General features: G+C 41.0%; 2 protein-coding genes across 3 annotated transcripts in view; both read left to right on the forward strand.

The window, feature by feature from the left end:
- The window catches only part of DHRSX (dehydrogenase/reductase X-linked), a 202,795-nt gene that overhangs the window by 41,325 nt on the left and 135,072 nt on the right, over window positions 1-26,398 (forward strand). The gene's annotated exons all lie outside the window — the stretch shown is intronic.
- ZBED1 (zinc finger BED-type containing 1) lies at window positions 14-11,852 on the forward strand. Its single transcript, XM_008629327.2, has 2 exons — window positions 14-4,002; window positions 6,167-11,852. The coding sequence occupies exon 2, from the start codon at window positions 6,218-6,220 to the stop codon at window positions 8,303-8,305; it is 2,088 nt and encodes a 695-aa protein (XP_008627549.1). The 5' UTR covers window positions 14-4,002; window positions 6,167-6,217; the 3' UTR covers window positions 8,306-11,852.

Genomic DNA, 26,398 nt, shown 5'->3' on the forward strand with positions numbered 1-26,398 from the left:
GCCTCCCTGTCCCGACTGCTCCAGGAGGGGAACGTACCTGTGCTCCAAAATCTTAGTATTTGACACCGGCTGTCACTCGCTGATAGCTTTTAAGCTGACGAGTGAGTGACACTTGTAGGTTTTCTAAGGGACTTTAGGTTAGTCGTTGTTTGAGAAGTTGAGAAGTTAGGTTTTTTCAGTGATTTGGATCAGCAGCATGTTAAATGCTGACTTAGGGGAAACTTTGGGTTTGCCAGAAAAACAACAATCTGCTCACATTACTCTCGAAGACTCTAAAACGTTTCTGAGTTTATAAACTTAGAGCAAGCTATGAGTTCAGACACATGTGTAGGTTATCATCAGAGCTGAGCATACCACTAGCATTGAAGTCCATGCCTTTAACTTTCTGTCCTTATCCACAAGTAAGCTTTTGTGGCCCTGTTGATATTTTTAACCAGAGGAACAGTAAAAAAAGTAATATAGAGAGGGCCGAGTGTTTCAGTAAGGAGTTCAGGCAGATGAGGATATTGGCATAGAGAATATCTGAAGTACTGGGAAGGAGATGGAACAAGTACACCACACGATAGGAGAGTATTGGTTCTTCTTATCACATGTGGCATCGTTGGGTAGCATTTTGTCTACTTTTTGTTCATTCCTTATTCTTCTGCTGGATGAGATTTCTCATTCTCAAAAGGCAGCAATAAAACCCGCAAACAAACGAGACGACCCTGGTGACAAAAAGGGCAGATGTGCATATGGTTTGAAGTCATCTGAGCATTTTTCTAGCATTAGCGTTTCTTGGCAGAGGAAATTTGGGTATTTTGCCTAGGGTGTGTAACACTTTCCAAATCTTTTTTCGAACCACAGAGAAATAGCATGACGAAAATATGACCCAGTGTTTTGTTGCAGTCTGCTATTGAATAAAAAGGTGTTGAATTTGGAAATGCCGGAGGAAGGCGGTGAAGATCCAACCTGGGAAATGTCACTTGCCTAAGTGGGACCAAGGCAGATTTGACAGATGTGAAAAGTTTTCTTTTAGCCCTAACTTGGGATGTTTTTTTTCCAAGGACAAGTGGTTTCGTTCTCAGCTAGTTGTTTGCATGCAGTTCCTTCTTGGCAGTTACGTGCTGCCGTGCTTTGACTCGCTGTGTCCAGCCATTGCTTAAAGAAGTGATTCACCTTAACAACTGGAACCTTTTTACCCAGATGAACCTTGTTTCCATAATAACTTCAAAATAGTGATGTCAGTGCAACAAAAAGCAAAAGTGTTATTAGAACAAGCTTGGATCAGTAAACTACAATTTCCGTAAGAAAATCCTGAGTACCTTTTTCAGACAGTAATCTAGAAAGGTGTATATGTTTAAAATGTTCTGTATCTTTTTGAGGGGGTGTCCATAACTCTCACAAGTACAGGCATTTTATTGTAAAAATGCCTTCCTGGGGAAAGCTTGGAGTGGCAAAGTGGGGCTGAGAAGGACAGGACAGGGAGGCAGAGATAGGTATTCCTCTGATCCTGGCTTCCTTCACCTCAGTTTCCATGTCAGAGTTCCCACTTTCTGTACAGCAGCAGTGGAGATCTCATTTGGAAGATTTAACAGAGAGAGATGCCTGTTGGCTTGTCCTTTAGCTTTGTGGATGAGTAAAGGGTTCTGGTCTCCGTGCAGCCCTTCTGCCTCTGAATTTTCCAAGAAAAGCTTGCTTTCGTTTCCTTTTTGTGAAGAAGTGCTCAGGATTTTAATCCAAGTAAACGAAACTAGTTTCACTTTTATTTTTCCTTATCCTTACTTAAGAGTTGCGTGCTCTTGGCACATGTGCTTTTAAACATGACACATGTATTCTTTCACATCCTACTGGAGTTCATCTGATTTTTGTAGATGGGATTCAAGACAGTTTTTTGGGGAAAGACTTTGATCTCTGAAATCTAAGTTCAGTGCAAAAACTTGGTAATTGTTTCGAGTTGCAAACTGAAAAGATAGTAACATTCTCTATTCAAGAGAATGTCCCCCACCTCAACACAGAGTAGGGAAGTTGACCTAAAATTCTGATCTTGAAGCTCAGGGAAGGGAAATACAGAGCTGGGACTATAAACAGTGTGTGCAGTCAGCGATTGCTTTGCTAACTAAAATCAGCATAGAGGAAAGTGCAGAAATAAAGGGGAACTTAAGTTAAAAACATTTCTCCAAGTACTAATTGCATAAACAGTATAACTGCTAATATGTAGTTTTAGTGTTCAATGGTTTAAACTATTAATAGTTTCCTTAGAAATTCCTGCTTGGACTTCTTTACAGGGCTTAATCTTAATTAATTGGAGGGAATTAAAAAAAGCTCTGCACGACTAAAGTTCTTGATTAAAACAGCTTTTTAAAAACACCAATCTAATCAGTGGATTGATAAAAGATAAACTAATATTAATTGTGACACCAGGATATTACCAGTGGAAATATGATCACCAAAAGTCATCCTACTGATAAGAAAAATGGTTCATATAATTAAAAGCTGCTCAAAGAATTTATTTGGCATCTTTCTCCTGCATTTTTTCTTCTACTGTACATATCTCATTGAAATTTGGTAGGAGAAACCTAAATGCTGAGTGTTATGTAGTAGTTTTGAAGTCATTGTAGTTAAATTTGGAACATGTAATATGTAGAAAACTGTATCTGAAGAAGGTGGTAATGTGGATTAAGTTCAGGAGACTTTAAAGGTGACTCCTGTTCTTCTTAAAAATGATTGAAATTTCATACATGTATTTTATTTCCCCAATTGTTAGTTATTCAGTATCCTCATTTGTCCTAAGTTTCCTTACAGTTAATTGTGAAATGTTGATTTAGGATCATGCATCTCTTAATTTTGATTCATATTTTGAGGGCTCTTACTTTATATGAGTAAAGCGTAGTGAGAGACTGAGCACTTCCTGCTCAAAGCTGTGTGAGCTCCAGGTTCTAAATCATCCAGAGATGGGTAGAGAAGTGACCAGGTAGGAAGGATTGATGGCAGGCAAAGATGCAGTGTCATCTAGCAGTTAAACCTTCTCCCCACGCATGTCCCTAAAAGAGTTATTAAGTTAGTTTCAGAATGAGGAATCACTTGCTTTATGCTTGCCCTTGTGCTGACTGAGACAAAGGTTGTGGGACAAGGATACCCACAGGGTGCCATTGCTGTGCATGCACAGGGAGGCAGAGCTAAGGTTGCAGGGTGTCTGCGCACCCATTTCCTCACATTCCCGTGCTTGGTTTCACAATCTGAGTGACTCTTGTGTGGGTTTTGAACCAATTTTCTTCGCCACTGGGGAAACCGAGCCCTGCCTGTGAGGGTAGTACGGCTGCCCTCCACGACACAAGTCATCACTAGCATTATTATTTTGGCCCAAGGCCTGCCCTAGAGAGAGAAGTCCTGGGTTTGTGTTAGGAGAATGAGATGGGTGGTCTGAGAGTTATGAGGAGACAGCACAGCCTGGCCCAAGAACAGCAGGGATGAGGTGCTAGGGCCAGAAAGTCTGGACTCTTCCTTCTCCTCCTCCTCCTGTGGCAGCTGAGCTCACTGGAAAGCCATCAGGGGATCCTCTCTGCCGGCTCTTAGAAGCCTTGCCTCAGTACTGGCTGATGGTGTTGGCCAGCTGTATGGAGGAAGCAAGGGAAAGAAACAGCAGCTTCTCCAAAGGTGCTCTCCTGTGCGTGGTAATTCAGGGTTGCTGTTGTTTTTGCCAGGAGTAGACTCTGAGCACTGTTTCACTGAAAGTGCAAAAGTTTACCTCTTCTTGGAGAGAAAAGAGAGGTGTGGGGTTTTTGGTTTGTGTTCATAATGCCAGTTATGCTGTATAACACTCAATGAGAGGCAGAGATGATTAGCAGTTTATATTTGAGCTATCATGACAGCTGAAATGTATTTTGCAGCATTCTACTAAAGGCTGTGTTACACTGGCATATCCTTAGCTGTGACAATGCTGCTCTGGGCCACTATTGCCAAGTGCCTGATACATCGCAGAACGATGGCAAAGCTGTGACATACATGAGAATGAAGAGTGGGGTGAGTCTGTAACACTCCCGTACTCTGAAATAACTTCTACTTTATCAGTTGGTGATGAACTTTTTATGATCCAAGGTGTGTCATACTAATTTTAAATATTAAAGGTGCATCAACTCTTTTATTACAGTGCCTTCCTCCTTACTTTCAGGAATTACCAGGTAACTGCAGAGCAAACTCTTAAGATTTAATGAAATGCCATGAGCCTCTGTGCTTTCTCGAGATAACATGTCATGGATTGAAATGGAGGAATCTAAAAGCTATAATATGTATCGATATGACATGTCTTGTCAGTGCACTATCTGATGCCATGGCAGGGTTACCTCATTGCACATTACACCACTTGGTCTTTCAAAATCATCAGTTTTTGTGGGATTGCATACCTTGGTGCTGTTGATATGCACATGTTTGGAATTAGGCAGCATTACCATGTTGAATCGATAGTTTATCCTGGCAACTTAAAGGCACTGAATGAATCACGGTAGAAGGCATGCTAGTAGGCAGAACATTGCCCCTCCCTCAGGAAAAAACCCAAAGTGTCTACACCCAGAAGTAAATCTTCAGAAAAATCCAATAAAATGCTTGCCCTGCATCTCTCATTCTGCTTCTAAACCAACAGCTGTGTTTAGATAAATACGTTTGGTATTGGTTAACCTGTGTTTGGTTTTCCATTCAAGACATTCAGAAAATGTTGCAAAATACCAGCTATAGTTCAGAGAGAAAATTGGTTTTTTTGGGAATGTTCACCAACAACAGAAAGCACCCCAGGGAAGCTTGCACATGTACTTTTTTTTTTTTTTTTTTAAAATATTCCCTTGCAGCAATATGAAAAAGTCAGATTGTTTCTTCCTGCCCTAACCAGCCAGTCTTGCCACCTGAGGATTTCTGGGCTTGGGCACAGGTGCAGCTCCCAAGGAGCAGAGAAGTAGCAGTGCCATTGTTTTCAGTCTGATGCTCCTCAGGTTCCTCTCCCGTTCTCTTTCTCTGCATTTTTGTGGAGGAGGCTGCATCTATGTTTACCTAATGTCTTCCTTCTCTTTTCCAATGCTGGCCAAGGCTGTGGAAAAGGGCTTGTTGCTGTCACAGTGGTGTGGAAGAAATAGGGAAGTGTCAGGGTGCAATTGCACTGTGCTGTGACTTGGCTTTTTGGTGAAGTGAGATCAGCTCTGGTGGGTGCCAGCTGCCAGCACTGTTCACAGAGATGCTGTAGGCCTCAAGTGTGTGACTGCACAAGAAGTTTTCCTGTGCAGATAATCAAGGTACAGATTGCCAAGTCTTGCCTTATCACCACACTCATCTCTAGTGTCATCCCCTCCCAACTTTTGTAGCCTTTTGAAGAAAATGCAGCAAAATTATTTTCCAGCTGATGTGCATAATAACATTTATTAGTGCTTCCCTGTCTGCTTTTCCTGTAATTATAATGCACTATTATTCCAGGAACCAGGATTGTGAACTAGTACTTCAGGAGATGACTTTGATTTCAGAAAGAGAAGGACAGGAAAGGTGTCAGACGTATTGTTGAGCTGCATGTAGGTTCAAGCTCCTTTTCCTTTTATTTCAGTCAGAAAACATCTTTACATTTGAGAGGAGCAGATTATTGCCATAATTTGCACCACAGATTTTTTATTATGTTTTTTTTTTTTTTTTTTTAAAGCAAAAGCTGGAACAGTTAGATCAAACTAACAGAACTTCTTTCAAAATAAACAAACAAGAAAACCTTTGCTCCTTCAGTACCAGGTTTCAATTGAAATAAATGTTAACAGCGAAGTTCAGTAATTCTTTGGCAAGAGGATGTTGGTCTAGTTCTAACTTAAGAGGCAGGAAAATTCTGTAGCAGAAGACCAGTTTTTGTGACAGTAAGTTATCAAGTCTGTGGTGGTGGTTATGCTTTCTCTACCCAGAATTATGAAATTCCAGAAAAAAAGATTTACTCAGGTCTTCTAGCTCAGTTTCACAGCAGAATGGGATATATTAAAACCCTTTTTAATTTTTGACAATCCAATGGGCTTCTTGTAGGTCACACTTCCTGCATATTTTACCTTTAAATTTGCAAATGTAATTAGTGATTAGGTTTCTTGATACATTCACAGAAACGCTGATTTCACATAGTTGAGTGTGGTCAAACTTGTGCTTTCTCATTGTATCTTTATCTTACTGCCTTTATCAGGTACTCATTAATGAGTGAAGGATCAAAAGGTGGGACGGTGGCCAAGAAGCAATGGAGAATAAAAGTTTAGAAGGTTCCCCATCAGACCTAAAGTTAGTGGCTCACCCGAGAGCAAAGAGTAAAGTGTGGAAGTACTTTGGGTTTGATACCAATGCAGAAGGATGCATATTACAGTGGAAGAAGATCTACTGCCGTATTTGCATGGCACAGATTGCCTATTCAGGAAACACGTCCAACCTTTCCTACCACCTTGAGAAAAATCACCCCGATGAATTCTGTGAGTTTGTGAAAAGTAACACTGAGCAAATGAGGGAAGCCTTTGCCACAGCATTTTCAAAAATCAAGCCGGAGTCATCACAGCAGGTTGTTCAAGATAGCCTCATCATGAAGACCTACCAGAACTACGAAAACAAAAAACATCAGGAACTGACATCTGCAGTCATCAGCTTAATTTGCGAGGGCATGTATCCAGCCTCCATCGTTGATGAACCTACCTTCAAGGCCCTCTTGAGAACAGCAGACCCCAGGTATGAACTTCCGAGCCGGAAGTACTTCTGTACAAAAGCAATTCCTGAAAAGTACAGTGCTATTAGAGAAATTGTGCTGAAAGAGCTCACTGAGGTTCTGTGGTGTGGCATATCCACGGACATGTGGAGGAGCGAAAACCAGAACAGGTCATATGTAACCGTGGCAGTTCACTTTCTCAGCAGCAGTCCTGCCAACTGCCTGGCTGTGAACTCACGGTGTTTGAAAACATTCGAAGTACCAGAGGATAACACTGCAGAGACCATTACACGAGTTCTTTATGAAACATTCATTGAGTGGGGGATCAATACAAAAGTCTTTGGTGCTACAACAGATTACAGTAAAGACATTGTGAAAGCTTGCTCTCTCCTAGATATTCCCGTACAGATGCCTTGTTTGGGGCACACTTTTAACGCAGGAATACAACAAGCTTTTCAGCTCCCCAAACTCTGCAACCTTCTTGCCAGGTGCCGAAAGCTAGTGGAGTATTTTCAGCAGTCTACGGTCGCAATGTACATGCTGAGCGAAAAGCAGAAGCAGCAGAATATTCTCCACTGCATGCTGGTAAGTGACCGTGTTTCCTGGTGGGGAAGCACGCTCGCTATGCTGCAGCGCCTCAAGGAGCAGCAGTTTGTCATTGCGGCTGTTCTCGTGGAGGACAGCAACAACCACCACCTCATGCTGGAATCCAGTGAGTGGAATACAATCGAAGGGCTGGTGGAGCTGCTCCAGCCTTTCAAGCAGGTTGCAGAGATGATGTCTGCTTCAAAGTACCCGACGATAAGTATGGTGAAGCCACTTCTCCACATGCTTCTGAATACTACTCTGAACATCAAAGAGAACGATTTGAAAGAAATCAGCATGGCAAAGGAGGTGATTGCTAAAGAGTTGTCAACCACCTACCAGCACACACCTGAGATAGACATGTTTCTCAATGTTGCAACTTTCTTGGATCCCCGCTACAAGAAACTGCCTTTTCTTTCAGCCTTTGAAAGGCAGCAGGTGGAAAACAGAGTGGTGGAAGAAGCAAAAAGCCTGCTGGAGAAAGTAAAAGAAAATAGCTTTAGAGCTGAAGAGAAATTCTTCACTGTTTCAGAAGAGCCCCCTATGAAAAAAATCATCATCTCCTCTACTCCTCCTCCTACCAGTGTCATCAACAACATGCTTGCAGAGATCTTTTGCCAGACGGGAGGCGTGGAAGACCAGGAGGAATGGCATGCTCAAATCGTTGAGGAGTTGAGCAACTTCAAGTCACAAAAGGTCCTCGGTTTGAATGAGGACCCATTGAAGTGGTGGTCTGACAGACTAGCGCTGTTTCCAGTTTTACCAAAGGTTCTTCAAAAATACTGGTGTATTCTGGCCACAAGGGTCTTCCCTGAACGCCTTTTTGGTTCTTCTGCTAATGTTGTGAGTGCAAAGAGAAACCGGTTAGCCCCGGCTCATGTGGATGAGCAGATCTTTTTGTATGAAAACAGTCGGAATGGGTCTGAGGCAGAACCGGAGGACGAAGACGAAGGAGAGTGGGGTTTGGAACAGGAACAGATTTTTAATTTAAATGACTCGGTAAACATAAACAATAATTTCTTTAATATTCGAGACAGTGGGTTTGTTTAACAGGACTGCTGCGGTACATTTAATAACAAAGAGAAAAGGTATTTGTCTTAAGTTACCAAAAATTCTTCTGTTTTGTGCTATGAATGCTGTAAATATTGAACAGTTGTAACAAACTTGATTTAGCTTCCATTGTCTGTGTTTTTCCCACTGTCTTAAAACATGAATGACTTGTGATTAAACAGCACTGAAATGAATGAGGAAATAAATTCTACAAAGACCGTGGTTTCTGACTGTGGCCCAGATTTCAGAAAGCACTTATCCATGTGCTTCCTATCCACTTGTTTCAGTGGGAGACAAACACATGCTTATGTGCTTTCTATCATAAAATTATTTTCCTGAGTTAGGACCTTGAGGAAATTTTTAAAATTTATGCCTCCATTTGTAAATCCTGTGTGACTCAGGATGCTAGCTTTAAATTTTGGATTTTAAAATGTTTTTAAAATCCATAAATCTGAGCAGTGAATATTTTTAGAATATATTGTTGCTATGGAATGAAAAAAGATCTTGAGCCTGATTTTCACTACCTCATGTCTTAGGTCTGCTCTATGCTAGAAAAGTTCAGCTGGGATAATTCTGTTGGTTAGGGGACTGATGTGTTATTATTTTAACTGATACTGTGCTGGCATAGGCTGTAGTTTGGATGCATTTATACCAGGATAATTTATTTTCCTTTCCAGTGCGGTGTAAACGATACAAACACTTTTAAACTGGTATTGCTGTGTCCACATTAGTCCAGTTTTACCATTTAACTGCAGCTAAATGGCAAAATTGGTTTTTTGTTTGTTTTGCTTTGTGTCTAAGCAAGCCCTGATTGTAGTCTCTTGTGCTTTTGCAAAGTGGTAACCAAGTGTGGGGTCGAGGCAGTGTTGTGTTACCTTCACCTTGGGCCGATGCTGTGGCTGATGCCACATGGTGTGTAGCAGGCAAGGCATCAGCCCTTTGGTAAGGGAGGGAGGGAGAGAGAGATGGAGAGGGCAGGGAGATGTCTACAGGCCACAGGTCTAACAGTTTGTCTGTGTTATAAAATCCTTAACATCTTCATTTAATGGGGACTTTGCCCAGGGTAGCTAGAAAATTTTGTTGGCAAGAAAAGCAAAATAAAAAGCTTTAATATTATGTAAATATATTTAAAAGAAGGGGACCCCTCCATTTCCTCACATGTATTTAGTGAGTCTTTAAAATTGTTTTTTATTCCATTAGCACTTAAAAACTTTTTTCTCATCTCTTTTTGATTCAGTTTGTAGAGTGAACTTTAGTCCCATCCAGTCTAATGTTTGAGTACTGTTTCCGATTAGTTGTGTGTTGTAACTGCTCCCTTTGTGTCTCTAAGCATAAGTGTTTTAATCCCTTTTGAGAACTTGACAAACACGAAAAAAGAAAGGAAACCAACCTGAGACCCCCCCCTCAATCTCTTTTGAAATACTGCAGGTCATAAACATGATTGGAGTTTACCCTAGACACAGAGTAGGATGCACCAGGTTTTTTCTCTGAGGTGCAGTGGAGGAGTCTTGGCATTTTCCGGTTACAATCGAGGTTTGCTTGGGATTTTATTTCTGTTACTGGTGTCTCACCACCCCCACCCCCCCGGTGTAAGTCTACAACTATGTTAAACAATATCTGTCTGTTACTGTTCTGGAGGAAGAAAGCTGGGGTTTTTTCATCACAGTGGCACCCATGGACATTGGGTTGTAAAAAAGGCACAGACAGCAGGAACATACAAAAATGAGAATGGCAATGGAATTGAATCTATTGCCAAATTTTGTTTATGGTTTGGTTTAATAGTTTTTGGAAGTTTGAGGCCTCTGTGTTCTTTGTAGGTGGCGGGAACAGGTGGGTGAGTGAGGAGGGAGGACAGAAGTTAGGCTGAAGGAACAGGAAGCAAGTAATCGCAAACTACATAAACAAAAATGTTTAAGCCTGGGAAAAATGCTGTTAGCAGGTGGTGAGGTCTGTGTTTGGCTGTTAGTAAGCCTGGGGTTTCTCTTTCCAGCCCCCTGAAAACTGATTTGCACTTGTACAAAGTACACGCACCGTGCATCCTGTTGCATGTTGCTCCTCTCCACATCCACTGAAGAGGTGTATGTGATTGCCCAAGGTGCAAAACGCAGAATCCCGCAGGTGTGTAAGCTATCTGTGTGGGCAACAAAGTCAAGTTACAAAAGGGAGTGAGATACCTGAGCTCCTGTGGCACCCCAGCAATCTGCCAGGAAGACCTCTTGGTTTTTATGGCCATCACTTGCAACAGCTGTTACCACCACTGCAAGCCCTCCCTCCAGGAGCTGCACAAATGCTGGTGCAAAGTGTGTGGATCTTGTCTTAGATGAGCATAATGTAAAGCTGTGCCCTCACAGCCAAGGCAAAGCCCAGAGCACCGCTCCCCTGGTCCGCACTTGGCCTTCCCCTGTTGGCAGCATTGTATTCATCTTCATCCTCCTAGGGCTGAACAAAAACAGTGATGCTTACAAGCAGTTTTACTGAGATCAGTGCAATGCACTACTCTCTTCCTTCCAGCTTCTTTTTATTTTTTGGTATCCAAAATAAAATTGTAGTCGGTTCCATTGATGTGTCTCAACATTCTTTTAAAAAAAGGAGAAGAAAAAGAAAAAAAAAGGAGCAAAACCACTGTTAGTCTTACCCATTGTCTGTGAGATTTTTATTTAATGTTCTAAGCCTGGAATATTGTTAAATAAACCAGAAAAATAAGTTAGTTACTAGATTATTTGTCTGATGTGTGGTCATATCTGCAGCACTTTATGACTTTGAACTCTTCCGCAACAGGGGGAGGTTGTATTCTGAGGATTTAAAGCTATGCATTTATTTTCCTTTTGATCCTGTAAGTTATTTTTTAAAAATGCTGTATAAATCTTTTGGATTAAAAAAAATGAGGATGAAAAATGTTGGAAGTTTAGATGATTTCTGTTGCTTAAATACGTGTGGTGTTTTTCATTTATTGACAAGATTTTCTGTTGTTTAGTTGGGTGGAGAAGGAAAATTGCAGAGCTGTTTTAAATATTGCTACAACTTGAGTTAACCCTGATGTTACTGCCAAGGGTGGGCCCAGAACACATTTCCTAATAATGCTACTAAGTCAACTTTATGTTTGTGTTTCTTGACAGCTATGTTGAATCCACAGCCTAACCTTTCCTTTCCTCTTCAGTACGGCTGAGACATCTTTTTGAAGGGGCAATAGAGGAACGAACTGCAGCTTTTGAGTGCTTTCATGCTGAAAAAGTGAATTTTTGAACAGGTTCTCAAAGTACATACTCTGTGTCAAAAGAAGAATAGCCCTTTGTCACCAACTAGATGTTGCAAATTCAGGGTTAAAAGTCGGTGGGCTAGCTGAGGTTTCTTGGGGTAACAATTTAACTAAAGGGTGTTTTGTGTTTCTGACCAACCTTTGTACGCATTTCGCCTCCCTATGCCTTCAGGGATTATGTGAAGACAAAGAGAAAAGCCTGAAGTTGAAAAGGTGAATTTTTCCAGCAAACAATGTCTGAAATGCTTTGGTTTAAATGAGGGCAATAAAGTTTTGTATTATTTATGGAAAGGGTGTATTGTTTTAAGTTTCTATTGCAGCAGTCTCTTAGATTATTTTCAAGCGTTTTCTTTAACCAATGTCATGGTGTCCAATTAGCTTTACAGGAGCTTTTGTAAGCAGGCAGGAATATTAAAAGCAAAAGAAACACAAATTGATTATTTTTAATATTTTATAGGACTTCTGAAAACTTTAAAAGTGATGTGTAGTTCTTGATTTTTGTCCTTTTTGTGTGACAGCTTAAAAAGAAGGGGCTGCGTGAGGACATCATTTCTGAAGGAGGGGAAGTGCATGGCTATGAACACAGAAGTAGTGTATTTTACATATTCCATGACAGCTGGGTAAAGGAAACTTTATGTTGGAAAAATTACATTTTAATCTCTGCACACCATACTCCTTTTGGTAGTCTCCATTTCTGAGTGTCCTTCTGAAGATCTGGTGATGCTGGTTCTGGTGGTGTTATCTAGTCTAGACTGTCTTTTTATCTCCACTGATAGGACTTTCCTGGTCTCTTAAGTTTTGTGGCTTTTTTTTTTTTTTGCTTTGGACCAGACTGTATGGTCTGTCTTGCCATATCTCCTCCAAATTAATTTCTGCTAAATTCAAAACATTTTTAGGGGACATAGGGAAATTGCGGAAATTGGTTTTGTGTTTTTAGTAACATTATTTGGTGCTGTAGCGAGAACTTAAAGATACAGCTTAATTTTATGTTTACCTTAAGAGCACATCAGTAAAGCATGTCTTAATGATATTATTTAAACTGATTTCAAAACATCTCCCAGTTTATGATGCTACCATTTTTGCATACAAAAGAATTCCCTTTATTTATTGAAATTATTGAAAAATAAAAATCAATTAAATTGATTTTTACTGCTCTTGCAGTCCCTTTCATTTTAACCCAATCCTGAAGTTGGGTTAAAATGCCCCAAGTTGAATTGAATTTAGCATTAAAAAAATGGAAAAAAAGAAAAACAAACCACTGTCTTTGAGCTCACCTTGTGTTTTAAAAACACAATTTGGTTTAGATCTTTTTAAAAATTCAAAGGCTGTTGCAGCAACTAATTTCAAATGAGAACTTGGAATTGTTAAAATATTAAGATTTTTGAGCATTTCTGTTGACATTTCCACACTGAGTGGTATTGATTTCTCTTGCTTCCAGAAGATCACAAAAGTGATGCTGCCATCTGCAGTGCTTTGAAATGATGATCAGATGTATTTTTTTTCAGAGGTTTTGAAAAGATGCAGCACCAGGTGCTGCACTGGTGTTGTGGTTTCCTTGCATCACAATTAGTACTTACTTCCAGTTACTTGAGTTTACCAAATCCTCTGTCCTGTCCTCTCCCTGGCCCTGCCTGAGCAGAATGCCATGTGGGAGCAGTAGGGAGGAGAACTCCAGCATCTTCTCTTATAGAGAGACTTCTTGGAGAGCAGATAAAATTCAGTTTAAAATGAGTTTAAACTATGTTCTTATTCCACTCTGCTGGGGCTACAGCACCTGTGCCATGGTGTGAAAAGGCAGAGCCAATGATTCCTCTCCCCACAGTGATGTGCACTGGAACACATGGCTCAACTGGACCAAAATTGCCTATGTAAGGGGAATATGCTGAGGAATTGAGCTCAGCACAGCTAGGAAGCTACACTCAGAGTCAAAGGCATAATAAGCATGTCAGGGTAGAAAGAGTATCTGTGCTGGTCTCCTTAGATGGTGGTTTAAGGTACCATAAAAAGATACTGGTTTGTGGTCCAGGCCAAAGCTGTGCCTGGGAAATTTTGTGATTATTCAAATAGTTACGTGTTTAATACTTACACAGAAAAGAGTGTTCTGTGACATTTAAATAAATATTTTATATAGACAGTAAAGCTACATTTCCTATTTGGTAGATATTTTGGGGGTAACATTCAGAGTGGTTTTCCTGGAGTAAATGTCATGGTCAGAGGTACACCAAGATTCAGCTATCAGAAGCAGTAGGGCAGTCCTGTTTGTAAGTATAACCGAGACAGGAGGGAATAATTTCATTTGAAATAAGTGAGAAATGTTGTCTTTATTTTAACACTCTTAGGTAGAAGACTAATTAAAATGCATCCGTAAATGTTTGTGATAGCCTAATAATTCAGATATATCTGTAGAGAATTAATCCCTTTGTTTTACTTAGTTCACTGAAAATATGACTGTATTTGTCCATAGCTGCATGCGCATGATGTCATGTTCAACAGTGCTTCCCCAAACAATGCAGAGTAAGGTTATTTTTAAAAAGGCAGTTTCTTTGATTACATGCAATCTTCTGTCTGTTCGTTGTCCCCAAATACTCGCAGTTAGGATAGAAAAATCAGTTTTTTATTTCTCCAATGGATAGTGCTTTGCTTTTAAATTTGAGACATTTTGTGTATCACTGTGTCTTTACAGACACTGAAATTGAAAGGGTTTAATTCTCCTTTTTTTGTTTTTGCTTTTTTTGTTTGCTTTTTTTCTCATGAGTCATCAGTGAGGTTTACAGTGATAGGAATTTGCAGTCATAACAAGGAAGATGTCAAGTCAGCATCAGGAGAGCTCATGCCAGAAACATCCCGTCCCATGTGAATGCTGTGCTCCAAGGGAAACCTTCATCTTCTCAAACATGACCTTCTGATGTGTGTGTGAGAGAAAAATAAAGTGCTTTTGCAAGCAATGCACTGTTCTGTTTTATGGGTGATGGTGCAGTTTGGTGTGAGTTTGTGCTATGGGATGCACTTAGTGGTTTGGCACCAAATAAAAGTTTCTTGAGCACACAGCAGAACTTACATGAACAGATTACAATTAAATGTGAAAAATATGATTGCTTTACTTATGGGAACAGACAGGAAGTGGGTTCATTGAGGGAAAATACTGAAATTTTATCAGGAGTCTGCAATTCCTGTCTGAGATCCTGATAGCATTTAAAAAATGCTAAATGACTAACCTTCCTGTAGTCTGACATTTCAGAACTCTGTAAAACGGTTGTTTTACACACTTCTTGTGTTCAGATGCTGCTGGCAATGAGCTCTGTTAGCTTTGAAAAACTCTTGTGCTCCCAAATGGCCAGGGAGGAGTTTTCATTATCGAGATATTGGAGAAGAAGAGAGATTGAAGATCTTACTGTGACCTGTCCTCTAGCCTGTGGGAGCCTGGGCTGAAGGGACTGTTTCTGGATGGTATTTTAACACGTTGTTCTACATAGATAAACCTTCACGTGCAGTCCAAGAACTTGCCACTGATTGTAAATCTGGCTGGTTCCAAGGGAGCGAATGCTGGTGAGAGAGCCAGTCTTGTGGATGAGTGGAGCCACCTGTGTGCAGCATGTATCCCCTCTATCCCTCATTCTAAGCCCCACTTTATTTCCTGTGCAGGCAGTAAGTACGTTGGTGCTGCTCTTCGCTGTGTTATTTGCTGTGTGCCTCTTGTATTCCAAGTGTAAGAATAGGAGAACGTGACCTGTGCGTTTTCAAGCCTTGGTGAAGGTAGGCAGAAGTTCACCTGCAGTGTTCATGGTTTGCTGCCTGGTTTGCATGAGCAGTGGGTTAAGGATAATAACAGTGTTATTTACCCCGTGGTGCTGGGAATGCGGGACTGGCATTGCTGCTCGGAGATTCTTGCGTACCTGCTGAGAGAAATGAAGTGAGAAAAGCACAGCCTTGAGCTGTTGTATCTAAAGGTATGACTCAACATCCAAGTGGGCCTGAAGTGCTTGCATGAACTAGTTCTGCTGTAGTCTTGCAGACAATCCACCTTGTTCATGCCCTGCCCACTGCCCCTTCATAAAAGTTCACAAAGATTTCACAGTTCTTTTTGGACAGATAAATTCAGAGATAATACATGAAACTATTTGTCAGTTGTTAAGATTGCATACACTTTTTGTGCCTTTTTTGGCAAAGCATGCTAGAGCTGATGGGAGATAAAGTTCTTATTTTATCCCAGAGACAGCTCTTCCTGCAGTGAGGGGATCAGCTCAGTCCGCAAAGTTGATTTGTTGGCTGCACTTCTGCCTTTTCTCTAGGCTGTTTAGGAAAGTTGCTGTGCTCCACAGAGGCAAAAACAGATTCCTCCAGAATGTTTTCCCTGTGTTTTTGTGTTGCTGGGGCTGCTTTCTGGTCTGCACATGCCTGAAGGAAGGGGATGGGCCAGGCCTTTTGCCCTGATTCTGCTTCTTCCCTGGGCCGGTTGGCCGCCTCAAGAAGAAGATTGTGCAGAAGGTGACACTCCCGGGTGATAAGTTTGCAAACACCAGGACTACAAAATGATTAATTCATTTTATATTTATATTTAGGCTAAGATTAAAATGATACAAAATGTGGCCTAAAAAAAGTGTCTGCAGAACCCATGCACTAACTCTTTGACTTAGGTATCCAAATAAGATTTAGAGACCTTAACTCCAAAAGCAATCAATCCATTTTGCATGCTGTGTCTTCAGACCCTCTAAAAATGCTGGCATCACAAGTGTGTCTCTTTTAATATCTTTTAAATAATGGTATTTTGGGTAGACTGTGTATGAAATGCAAACCACTTTTTATTTTTTGTGCGTCCATTTTGTCTTCCATTGTGCTTCAAAGGTTAGTAGCCACAGAATTATTCTGTCTAAAAGCTATTGGAACACTTCAGGTACAAAATGTAGGTGAGCTTCAGAAGTAAGAGAAGTATTCTCTCCCATAAGCTGGAAGGCTTAATTATTCTGTTGTCAAAAGAGGCAATTGTAACTGCATTTTACCAAAATATGTGAGAATGTGAAGGGTAATATTTAGATTTTTTCGGTAAAATTCTGAGTAGAAGGCTTAAATGTAAGCACCTCACTTTGTGCCCTTACCTGCATCATAGCAATATGGAACAAGACCTGTGGTATTTTAGTGAGGGTGCAAATGAAAGAACAACCCTCTTTTACTTAGTCATTATTCTGCTTGTGAGGATGTTTCAGTTTTGATGATTTAGTCGTAACAAGAATAAAATCAACAGTTTCAGCAGATGTGAATGAGCATTTCTATTGCATGGTCCTTCCTTCCTCGATAAACAGGAACTTATGCTCCTTTGTTAATGCAGAACAAAGGAAAGGAGGCAAATGGGGGTACAATATTATAGGTGGAAGGTTGGGTGTTTGCTTTGTGCTCATGCAGCTGAAGCAGTGATGGATTTCAGAGCCAGGTGATGGACTCTGTTAATGCATTTGAGTCTAAAGATGGGCAGAAGGTATCTTTGCAAAGGACATATGGTCTTCGTCTACAAGACTGCGCTATGCCAAACAAAGGCTGGTTGTGCAAATTCGAACTTCTGCCATCTCCTAATCTCTGCGGTTTTGGGGCTGTTTGGCCTAAAATCTTCTTGTTTAGGTGATAGAGCTAGTTCTGTTAGCTTTAGCATCTTGCTGCTAATGATGAGATACTGCAACTTATGAAAATGAGCTAGAAAATGTAATTGTTCCTTTATTCCACTCAGCCACACTTCAGCTGGAGGCACTGGAGGTTATAGAAGACTCAGGTGAGGAATGTAAGAGCTTTACTGACAGGGCAGTTGGGTGGATGAAGGTCTTGAGTCATGCAGGACCTTGTGTGGACTCCGCCATGAGATTGCCTGTGTAGGACAAGTTGCATAACCAGAAGTCTCATTTGGTTTAGATGTGAGTGCTGAAGCAGCCTCATAACGTTTTGCAAGGCCAGAAGGCAGGTGGAAGTATTCACAGACCCCATGAGTTGTTTTTAGAGATATTTTTGTAGTAGATAAGTAATAAGTCAGTTTTCTTAGACCATGAAAATACTGTCCCATCACAAATGATTTACTTGGGGGCTCCCTTGCACAGTGCTGGAGTAGTGTTGAAGTTCCATGGACACTGATGTGTGATTCTCAATTCAAGTCAGCTGTGGTATAAGGTTTTAATGCATTGAACAAATGCATTCTTAGGAAATACTTCGATATCTTTGTCACTAAGGTTATGTGCCTTGCCTTACAGACAGGACAAGGTTCCAGATTTGTGCAGTTAAGAGTAAAAATGTTAAATATCCACACACACATGCAGTCCTCTCTTGCTGTTTGCAGAAACTGTCTCCTGCCAGTTTCAAGCTTTCTATCCTCGAAGTTTCTAAATTACAGATGTCATTAAAGACAGTGATTTTGGGTTTGTGGCTTTATCATACTGTGTGAATTACTGCATTAAAGTTGCAGATGTGGTGGATATAGCAAGATTCAAATGGGCATATTACCAGCAAGGAAAAAGAAATATTTGAGAGCTGCAGTTCCCAAAGCAGATAATCAAAAAGGTGGGGAAGTTCTGCTTCACATGAGGATTGCTTTTAAGAAAAAAGAAAATAACATATTTTTGTGATAAAATGATGACATTTATTTTCATTACATTGTATTTGTGCTCTGCTAGAAGAGCTTTGATACTTCACAGAACATTCATTGGGCAAGAAAATGACATTCCCCATCCTACTCATAACATCCTCTGAGTTGTGTAAAGCTGAGTTAGAGTGCCTGGCTCTGATACACTTCTGCTTTTGGTTGTGTGCCTGTTTTCTGCCAGAGTATGATTTCTGGGACATGGACATTTTGCCATCTGAGGGAATGCCTAGCCATGATTGCTAACATTGCTCAATACTTTAAATTAGCCTGTAGAGGGAAAAAAAAAAAGGAAAATTGGACCAAAAAAATGTGCTGAACTTGTTTCTGAAAGACGACCTCAAGGGAATAGCTAAAACCTTTCTTTTTTTTCTTGTTGGCACACAGGTAACACTGGTAACATGGTTGATATAACTAAACACCTTTTTGACTCTCTGAGCAAAGAGTCATCCTGGTAAGCTCTGCACCGAGTTACCCTCTGGTGTGAACTTCACAGGTGTGAGGAAACCAAGTCACGCCAATTCAAAGCAAAGCTCTGCCGCCTCCTGACCTTGCATCTCACACTGGTGTTTCTCTTGTGTACAAACCAGGGACTGAAGTTAATGAACCTTATGAGTGTTCAATGCGTTCGGGATTAAGTTTTTAATCTGTTATGCTGCGGGCAAGGGTTTGATTACCAGCTCCGGCTGCGCAGGTGTGATGTGCTGCGGCAGGAGGCAGGGGATGCTCCGTGTTAGCCATTTGTACCGAAACTGCTGGTTAGGGCCCGAAGGCCGTGTTCTTTACAAAGCCAGCCCAGAATATGTACTCTGTTCTAGGAAGGCTATTTTTAAAACAGAAACAGATAGTTCTGTATAACAGTGTTTTTTAACAAGCATGTCAACCAGTCCTGACTAAGGAAATTACAGATGAGTTGGCATCAGACCTCATTCTTTAAAAAAAGTTCAGTAGTACCACTGCAAATGTCTTACGAAGTCTGCAACAATCTAAGAATTACACAGAATGAAAAGACAGTAAACAAAACATTACTGGCACTATACTTTCTGCAGACCAGGACTGACGCAGTGATGACCTTGTAATTTTTTTACTGAATGTATCCCAGTGACAAGGGTGCCTGCCGAGCAGTAACTGTTGTCTTTCTGGCAATTGAATATTACCTCAGTAACTGGAAATTGAACATTTGTGCTATGAAATGCTTCTTCTAGCTGAGGTACCAGGACTTCTTGGACCTGTTTTTCCAAAATAACATCTTTTTAATGAATAAAGTCATCCAGTTGAATACAGATATCAGCTAGTCTGCCTGCTGGAGTGTTTTCATGGTAATTAATACCACCACCTTTATATGCCAGTCTTACTTGTGCATTCCTAACTGGAATCGCATTGCATGGCATATAATTTTAACATTAAATAGTCTGCTGAAAATTAGTAGGAAAAAGGTCAAGAAATGCAAAATCCGTGTTCTCTCAATGATGCTGTACTTCCTAATTATATGATACAGATATTTGAAGAACAACTAATTTGAGTCAGAAGAAAGTGTCAAGAGCTGCAAATGCTGCCATTCGTAGTGCCTACTAGGTGCTAGCAGAGTTCCTTGCACTTGGTTGTAGGCATGAGTTCTTCCTGTGGCTTCTCATGGGTTGCTTTTTTGGAGTCAACTATTAAAGACATTGTGTGTAGTCATCCAGCACTCCAAAGAGGAAAGGGATATTTGAAGAAAGAGGGTGTAAACAATACAGGTGGGTGATGTTGAGGCCTGGACTTCAGTTTGAGCATAACCCTGTTAGGGTTGTACTACAGTAGCATTTGGACTTGTTAATGCACTAATATAATGACCTTTTTTGGGATTTTTGCTATTAATTGTATCTTCTATCCATCTCTTTCACATCAATTTTCAGAGTGGTTTTTTTTTCTCAGTATTTACACATTGCTACTAGTCATAAAGTATTCTAGTGAGGCGCAAGTGAAAACCGTGATTTTTTACCAGTCATCTAATCCCATTATCAAAGTATTTGTTTTCTTCCCTAAAGAAGAAAAAATGTATAAATACCCACATATGTATACAGAAAATTATTGCAATTTAGCAATGAAGTCCAGTTTTTTCAGTCCAGATTCTTCCAAAATGCCACCCTCTGCTGTAAAGAACAAAGTCATCTTTGCAAGTTTGGTCTGGCTGACAGCTGGCTTTGCTGGGAACTGTGGGGACAGGGACTGAGGCTGGGTGGCTCAGAGAGCAGCGTGTGTCTGGCTGTTTTGCTGGCAGCCTCTCTGCAGGCGTGATCTGTTCCTTGCAAAGGCATCAGGGTTTGTGTCAAAATGGCTTTGCAGTGTGCTCCTCTGGCTTGGCACATGGAGGCTTGGAGAGGAGATGCTGAGACCTCTTCTTCCTGCCCAGTCCCTGACACATGCAACTACAAAAGGGCTGAGTAAATAAAGGGCTGGCAAAGTGCCTGTGCTCCCTAGAGAAATGTCGCTGCTGTCACAGGAGTGTAGGTGATGTCATCCTGGTCAGTTCTTCTGGATGTTGCTCTTTGTACTGACAGTGGTCCCATGTGCCTCAGGTTTGACTGCAGCTACTGGTTTTTAACTTGAACGCTTGTCTTCTCCAGGATAGACCTGCATGGGGCTGGCTGTGCTGGTGTACTCCATGCTGAGCAAAGCAATCCCCTGTAAAGGTACCACAAAGATCAGCAGGGCAGCACTTGCAGAACAGCTTATTCAGTAAGATAATGTTTTCTGTTCCCCAAAGCAAAAGAGGGAATGCTGATCATCGCCTGAAGCAGAGTTTGGGCTTTTGCTGGGACAGCAGCACTGGTCACAGACTGCATGAGAATGCAGGCATGTTGGCCAGATGTCCTAGCATGCCTTGGGAGGGAGGTAGAACTGTGGCCGAAGTGAAGGTGGTGTGACCCTCAGCACTGCTGGATTTTTTGTATGGATAGTTGCAAAGCTTCAAGTGCAATAACAAAGGAAAAGCTGCTATAAGGGCTGCAGTAGCTGCTTCTGCAGCTTGCAGAGTTGGCAGAGGCTTACTTTTCTCTTCTTGCAAGAAGCTGTTTACCTTTTACCTTCTGTATCACCAGGATTTTTTTCTGAGAGAGATGCTAACGGCTGTCAAAGCCCCACTGGAGAGCCGAGTGTGAGTGGGCTGGCTGTTTACACTGTGTGTTACAGGGGGTTGATGGAGATGTAAGGCTGGAGTCTGGAATAGAAATTGCACTTTAGGGTCATATCCTTGAAATCACCTGGAAGTCAGTGCACAGTGTAAGGCATGCGTTTCGAATGCCTTGCATATTTATGGAAAAAGGCCTAGAGAGAAAAGTATTGGAAACAGCAGAGATCTGCCAAACAAGCCACTGCAAGCTTTTGGGCTTTTATTCCTCAAGCTCTTTTTTTTTTCCCTCCCCTTGATATGTTTAAATTTCTAAGTTCCTTTATGCTTCTTAAAAAGAAAGCTTCATTCAAATTATTTTAATTATTTAACACCCAACAGATGTGAGCTGTAACTTTTTGCTGTTTAGTGTGAGGTGGAGTAAAAGTGCTGTGTGTGTAGTCAACCATCATCTATTGGCTTAGAATCATAGGATCATTTAGGTTGAAAGGGATGTATGTACAAGATCATCAGGTCCAAACATAAACCCAGCACCATCATGTTCACCAGCAAACCATTGCTCTAAGTGCCACATCCACATGATTTTTGAACACTTCTCTGGGCATCCTGTTCCAATGCCTTCAATATTTCAATGAAGAAATTGTTCCTAATATCTAATCTAAACTTCCCCTGGCAGAAGGTCAGGCCATTTTATCTGGTCCTGTCACTGTTTTGAGGCTAGATGAGGTCCATCCTTTGAGAGGTGGCTCCAGGTATATCAGCTTTACTAGAAGTTGATTATCATCACTGACATGATGAAAATAGGGCTATAAGATCTGTTATAGTAAAAAAAGTGTTTGGGTTTTATTTTTAGTCTCAAAAAAGAGAAAGGAGTTGTGCCTTGAAAAATATTTCACACTGCTGAAATATTGGCTGTTGCAGAGCCATAGGATTTGAGCTAAATCCTCTGTTCCGGTGGAAAAAAAAGTAGACGTGAAGCCTGTTTGAGCTACCAGTGCTACCTGAAAAATGCTGGTAGTTCTGGCTGATGTCCTAAGAAGGGCTGACAGGGTGCGCTGTGATGTATCAGCCTGTTTGAACACCTGGTTGAAGAGTGAGGTTGTAACATGGCTCTGTAGAAGGGCCAGTATAATTCCTGCAGCTGTCACCTCCCTTCTTAGAAGCAGGATGGTTGGAAGGTGTTTGTCAACACAAATGCATATTTCTATACAAAAGGAGCTAATCCCTTAAACTTCTGGCAAGATATTTATAGAAGGTAATTAAAGGTAGGAACAAAAATAGGAGGTTTGTGTCATACTCCTGGAGCATTATCAATGAAGGGACTTGTTTTGTGAGTAGTTGCGCATTTCTTCAGAGGAGCATGTGATGTTCTCTAATTGAAATATTAATAGCAGATAATGACACTCTGGAATGATGGCCTCTTAAATGGAGACATACTTTAACAGCTTTTAATCGGTGCGGTAACTGCATATTAAAAATCTTTGACAATTTCAATGAGAGCAATTACAGAGCATGCACAGTAGCTGTTCTTCTAAGTTAACTAATTCCCTAAGTCTCATGAATCTGCACTAGATTAATGGCCTAGAAAATTTCATTCCAAAATAAGTTTTTCACTGAAGAATAAAAACATCTAATTAAAAAAAAAAAACAACTTTCAAAACAATTAGCTGTCTTTATTGCAAGGTAGTTGTTTTCCTGTGAAAACTTCAGTGCATATTTTATGAGGAACAAGAAAGATGAAAATTGAAAGATAATCTGCAAGTATGAGATCACTCCAGGATTTGGTAAGAAAGAGAATTTTGAAAAGAAATAATTTTTTCCTAGGAAAGGACTGTTATAAGAGTTAGGAAATGATATATAGTATAGTCTGGACCTTTCTGTACTTGCACATTCATACTCCATTTGAAACCCCTGACCTGCTTGTGTTATCAAAGAAGAGAAAAATGAACAAAATTCCATATTTGGAACACAAATGTTGTAGCTGTCTTGAAGACAAAACATGTGCATACCCTTTGTACTTTCTCATTCTGAGTTAGAACTGATTTTTAAGTAGTCTTGAGTATGAAACTGAACTCCATACAGTGGCTCAGAGGGCTTTAGTAAAACTCCTATCTTTAAAAAAAAAAAAATAAACTAAAAAACCCCACAAAGTTCTGTTCCATTAGGGGTTTTTGCTGCTGGAGGTTGGGTGACAGCCCCGGGAAGCAGGGGTTAGGCAGCCCAGTGCAAGGACAGCACCTCTGGGGCTGTGCAGCTGTGCTCTGCTTCCACACAGGCCATGTGTGCTGTCCTTGGAGCCACTGCTTTGGGCCGTACCCCGAGAGGCAGACCTCTAGGAGTGACAATCCACAGACAGCTTTTGCCATTGTCCTGACTCTTCACCAGATGCTGGCCAGATGAAGAAATAAATGTGCTGGCCAGTGGCTGGTTTGAAGGATATGGAAGCAGAGCAGAGAGAGAGAGGAAGGGATGTTGAGACTATTTTCCATGGTTTTTTTAAGTCAGTAGCATCTGAGGTTAATCTCGCATTAATGTCAATGCTGAAATGGCTTCTGATCATTAGTTGCTTCAAAAAATTTAATAATATGGAAATGTGCTTTTTAACATTTTGTGTTTTAATTAATTGCAGGTATCTCAGGGAAATTTTTAATACTGATTGGTTTATGTGCTGTGTTTCCTGTTAACTAGATTTTTCCCAATATTCTCTAATCACCTTGTACCTCTCTTCCTGATTCTAATTACTAGAGCTTTGTATATGATAACAAGCACTTCAGTTCACAAGTGATTGCAGTGTTTTGAAGTGAACTACTCCAGAAACTTTCAATTATCTTTTAAGTTCTGTATACTAACTCGTGACTTCTGCTTACTTATTTGATGGGAATACTGTCACCCTGAAGCCGTGGGAAGCAAAGGGGACTGTTTGAGTGGCAGCAAAGCATTTTTGTTGGCTGGAAGAGGCAGATCTGAATGTGACCTTCAGCTGGATGCTCTTAAGCTTGATTGGGATATGGAAATTACATTCTCTGTCTCTGGGAGGAGAGGAGATGCAGTTTAAACTACTCTTAATGATCTTTCCAATGTTTTTTTTTCACACACACACCCCCCTCACATTCCCAGAATCTAATATAGTAAGGGAATATTTAAAGAATCGACTTTCCCAATGTATTAGTTGCCCAGCTGTATCTTTCCATCTGTGCTGTGAGCAAGATGGAATGATTAATTCAATCTTTTAATATCATGTTGTCAGAATAAGAGGTGTTGGAATTCACAAACAGTATAAGAAGAAGCTGTAAAGATGATATTGGGGATTGTGATACAATATATCCTGTGCTGTCTAGGAATATGATGATACTGTGAATACTGTCTTGAAAATAGAAATTAGGATATTTTGTCTTTTGAAAGGTATAGATCATAGTGCAAAGTATAAATTGTTTTCTGTTGTCTTTTTAATTCCTCTGGTGAGATGCTAAAATGCAGGTAGCAATATTTTGCTTCTCGTTTGGGTTTCTAGTTTGACTATAAGTAGATCAGTCTTTCCAGTTTTACCGTAAGTAACAAGATCACTCTTTGCTTCAGTCTCTGCATGAAAGTGCTGATGAATCATAGAATCATTGAAACATTTAGGTTGGAAAATTCCAAAAGTTAACCCACACTGCCAAGTCCATGACCAAACCATGTTCCTAAGTGCCACATCTACATGTCGTTTAAGTATCTCCAGGGCTGGTGATTCAAGTACTTCCCTGGGCAGCCTGTTCCAATGCTTGACAACCCTTTCAGGGAAAAAACTTTTCCCTATATCCAATGAAGACCTCCTCTGGCTCACCTTAAGACCATTTGCTCTTGTCCTGTCACTTGTAACGTGGGAAGAAATATCTACCCTCTCCTTGCTAAAACCTCCTTTCAGGTAGTTATAGAAAGCTATAAGGTCACCCCTGAGTCTTCTTTTCTCCAGGCTAAGTACCCCCAGCTCCCTCAGCTGCTCCTCATCTGACCTGTGCTCCAGACCCTTCCCCAGCTCCATTGCCTTTTCTGGACATGCTCCAGGCGTTTCAATGTCTTTCTGGTAGTGAGGGGTGCAGAACTGAACGCAGGATTCAAGGTGTGGCCTCACCAGTGCTGAATACAGGGGCACAGTCACTGCCCTTGTCCTGCTGGCCACAATCTTTCTGACACAGGCTGGGATGCCACTGGCCTCCTTGGCCAGCGGGACACACACACTGGCTCATGTTCAGATACTGACAACCGGGACCTCCAGGTAATTTTCTGCTGGGTCCTTTCCAGCCATTCTGCCCCCAGTCTGTAGCACTGAACAGGGTTGTTGTGACCCAACCTCAGGACCCAGCATTTGGCCTTATTGAATCTTATACCACTTGCCTTGGTCCATCAATCCAGCCTGTCAAGCTCCCTATGTACAGCCTTCCTACCCTCCATCAGTTCGACACTCTCACCCAACCTGGTGTAATCTGCAAACTGGCTGAAGGTGCATTGGATCACCTCATCCAGACCATTGATAAAGATGTTAAACAGGACTGATGCCAATACTGAGCCTTGGGGAACCTCACTTGTTACTGGCTACCAGCTGGATTCCATTCACCACCACACTTTGGCCATGGTCATCCAGCCAGGATTTTACATAGCAAACGGTGTGCCTGTCCAAGCCATAAGGAGCCAGTTTCTTCAGGAGAATGCTGTCTCAGCATTCTGTTTCAGCAGATGCTGAATATCTGACTTTCCACATTTTCTGTGCTTTGGGCACTTTAAATGTTCTCCAGACTTCAAGGTTTATGATAGACCCTTTCTTCCCTGCAAGGTGTGGGGACTTGCCTTCTTAGGATTATTTCTACATTTTTTGGGATTAAATCAAGAATAGCAGCTGTTCTTTTCTTCTTCTCCTTCTTCTCCTTCTTCTCCTTCTTCTCCTTCTTCTCCTTCTTCTCCTTCTTCTCCTTCTTCTCCTTCTTCTCCTTCTTCTCCTTCTTCTCCTTCTTCTCCTTCTTCTCCTTCTTCTCCTTCTTCTCCTTCTTCTCCTTCTTCTCCTTCTTCTCCTTCTTCTCCTTCTTCTCCTTCTTCTCCTTCTTCTCCTTCTTCTCCTTCTTCTCCTTCTTCTCCTTCTTC

Source organism: Corvus brachyrhynchos, unplaced genomic scaffold, assembly GCF_000691975.1.
Source record: "Corvus brachyrhynchos isolate BGI_N302 unplaced genomic scaffold, ASM69197v1 scaffold92, whole genome shotgun sequence".
NCBI lineage: Eukaryota > Metazoa > Chordata > Aves > Passeriformes > Corvidae > Corvus > Corvus brachyrhynchos.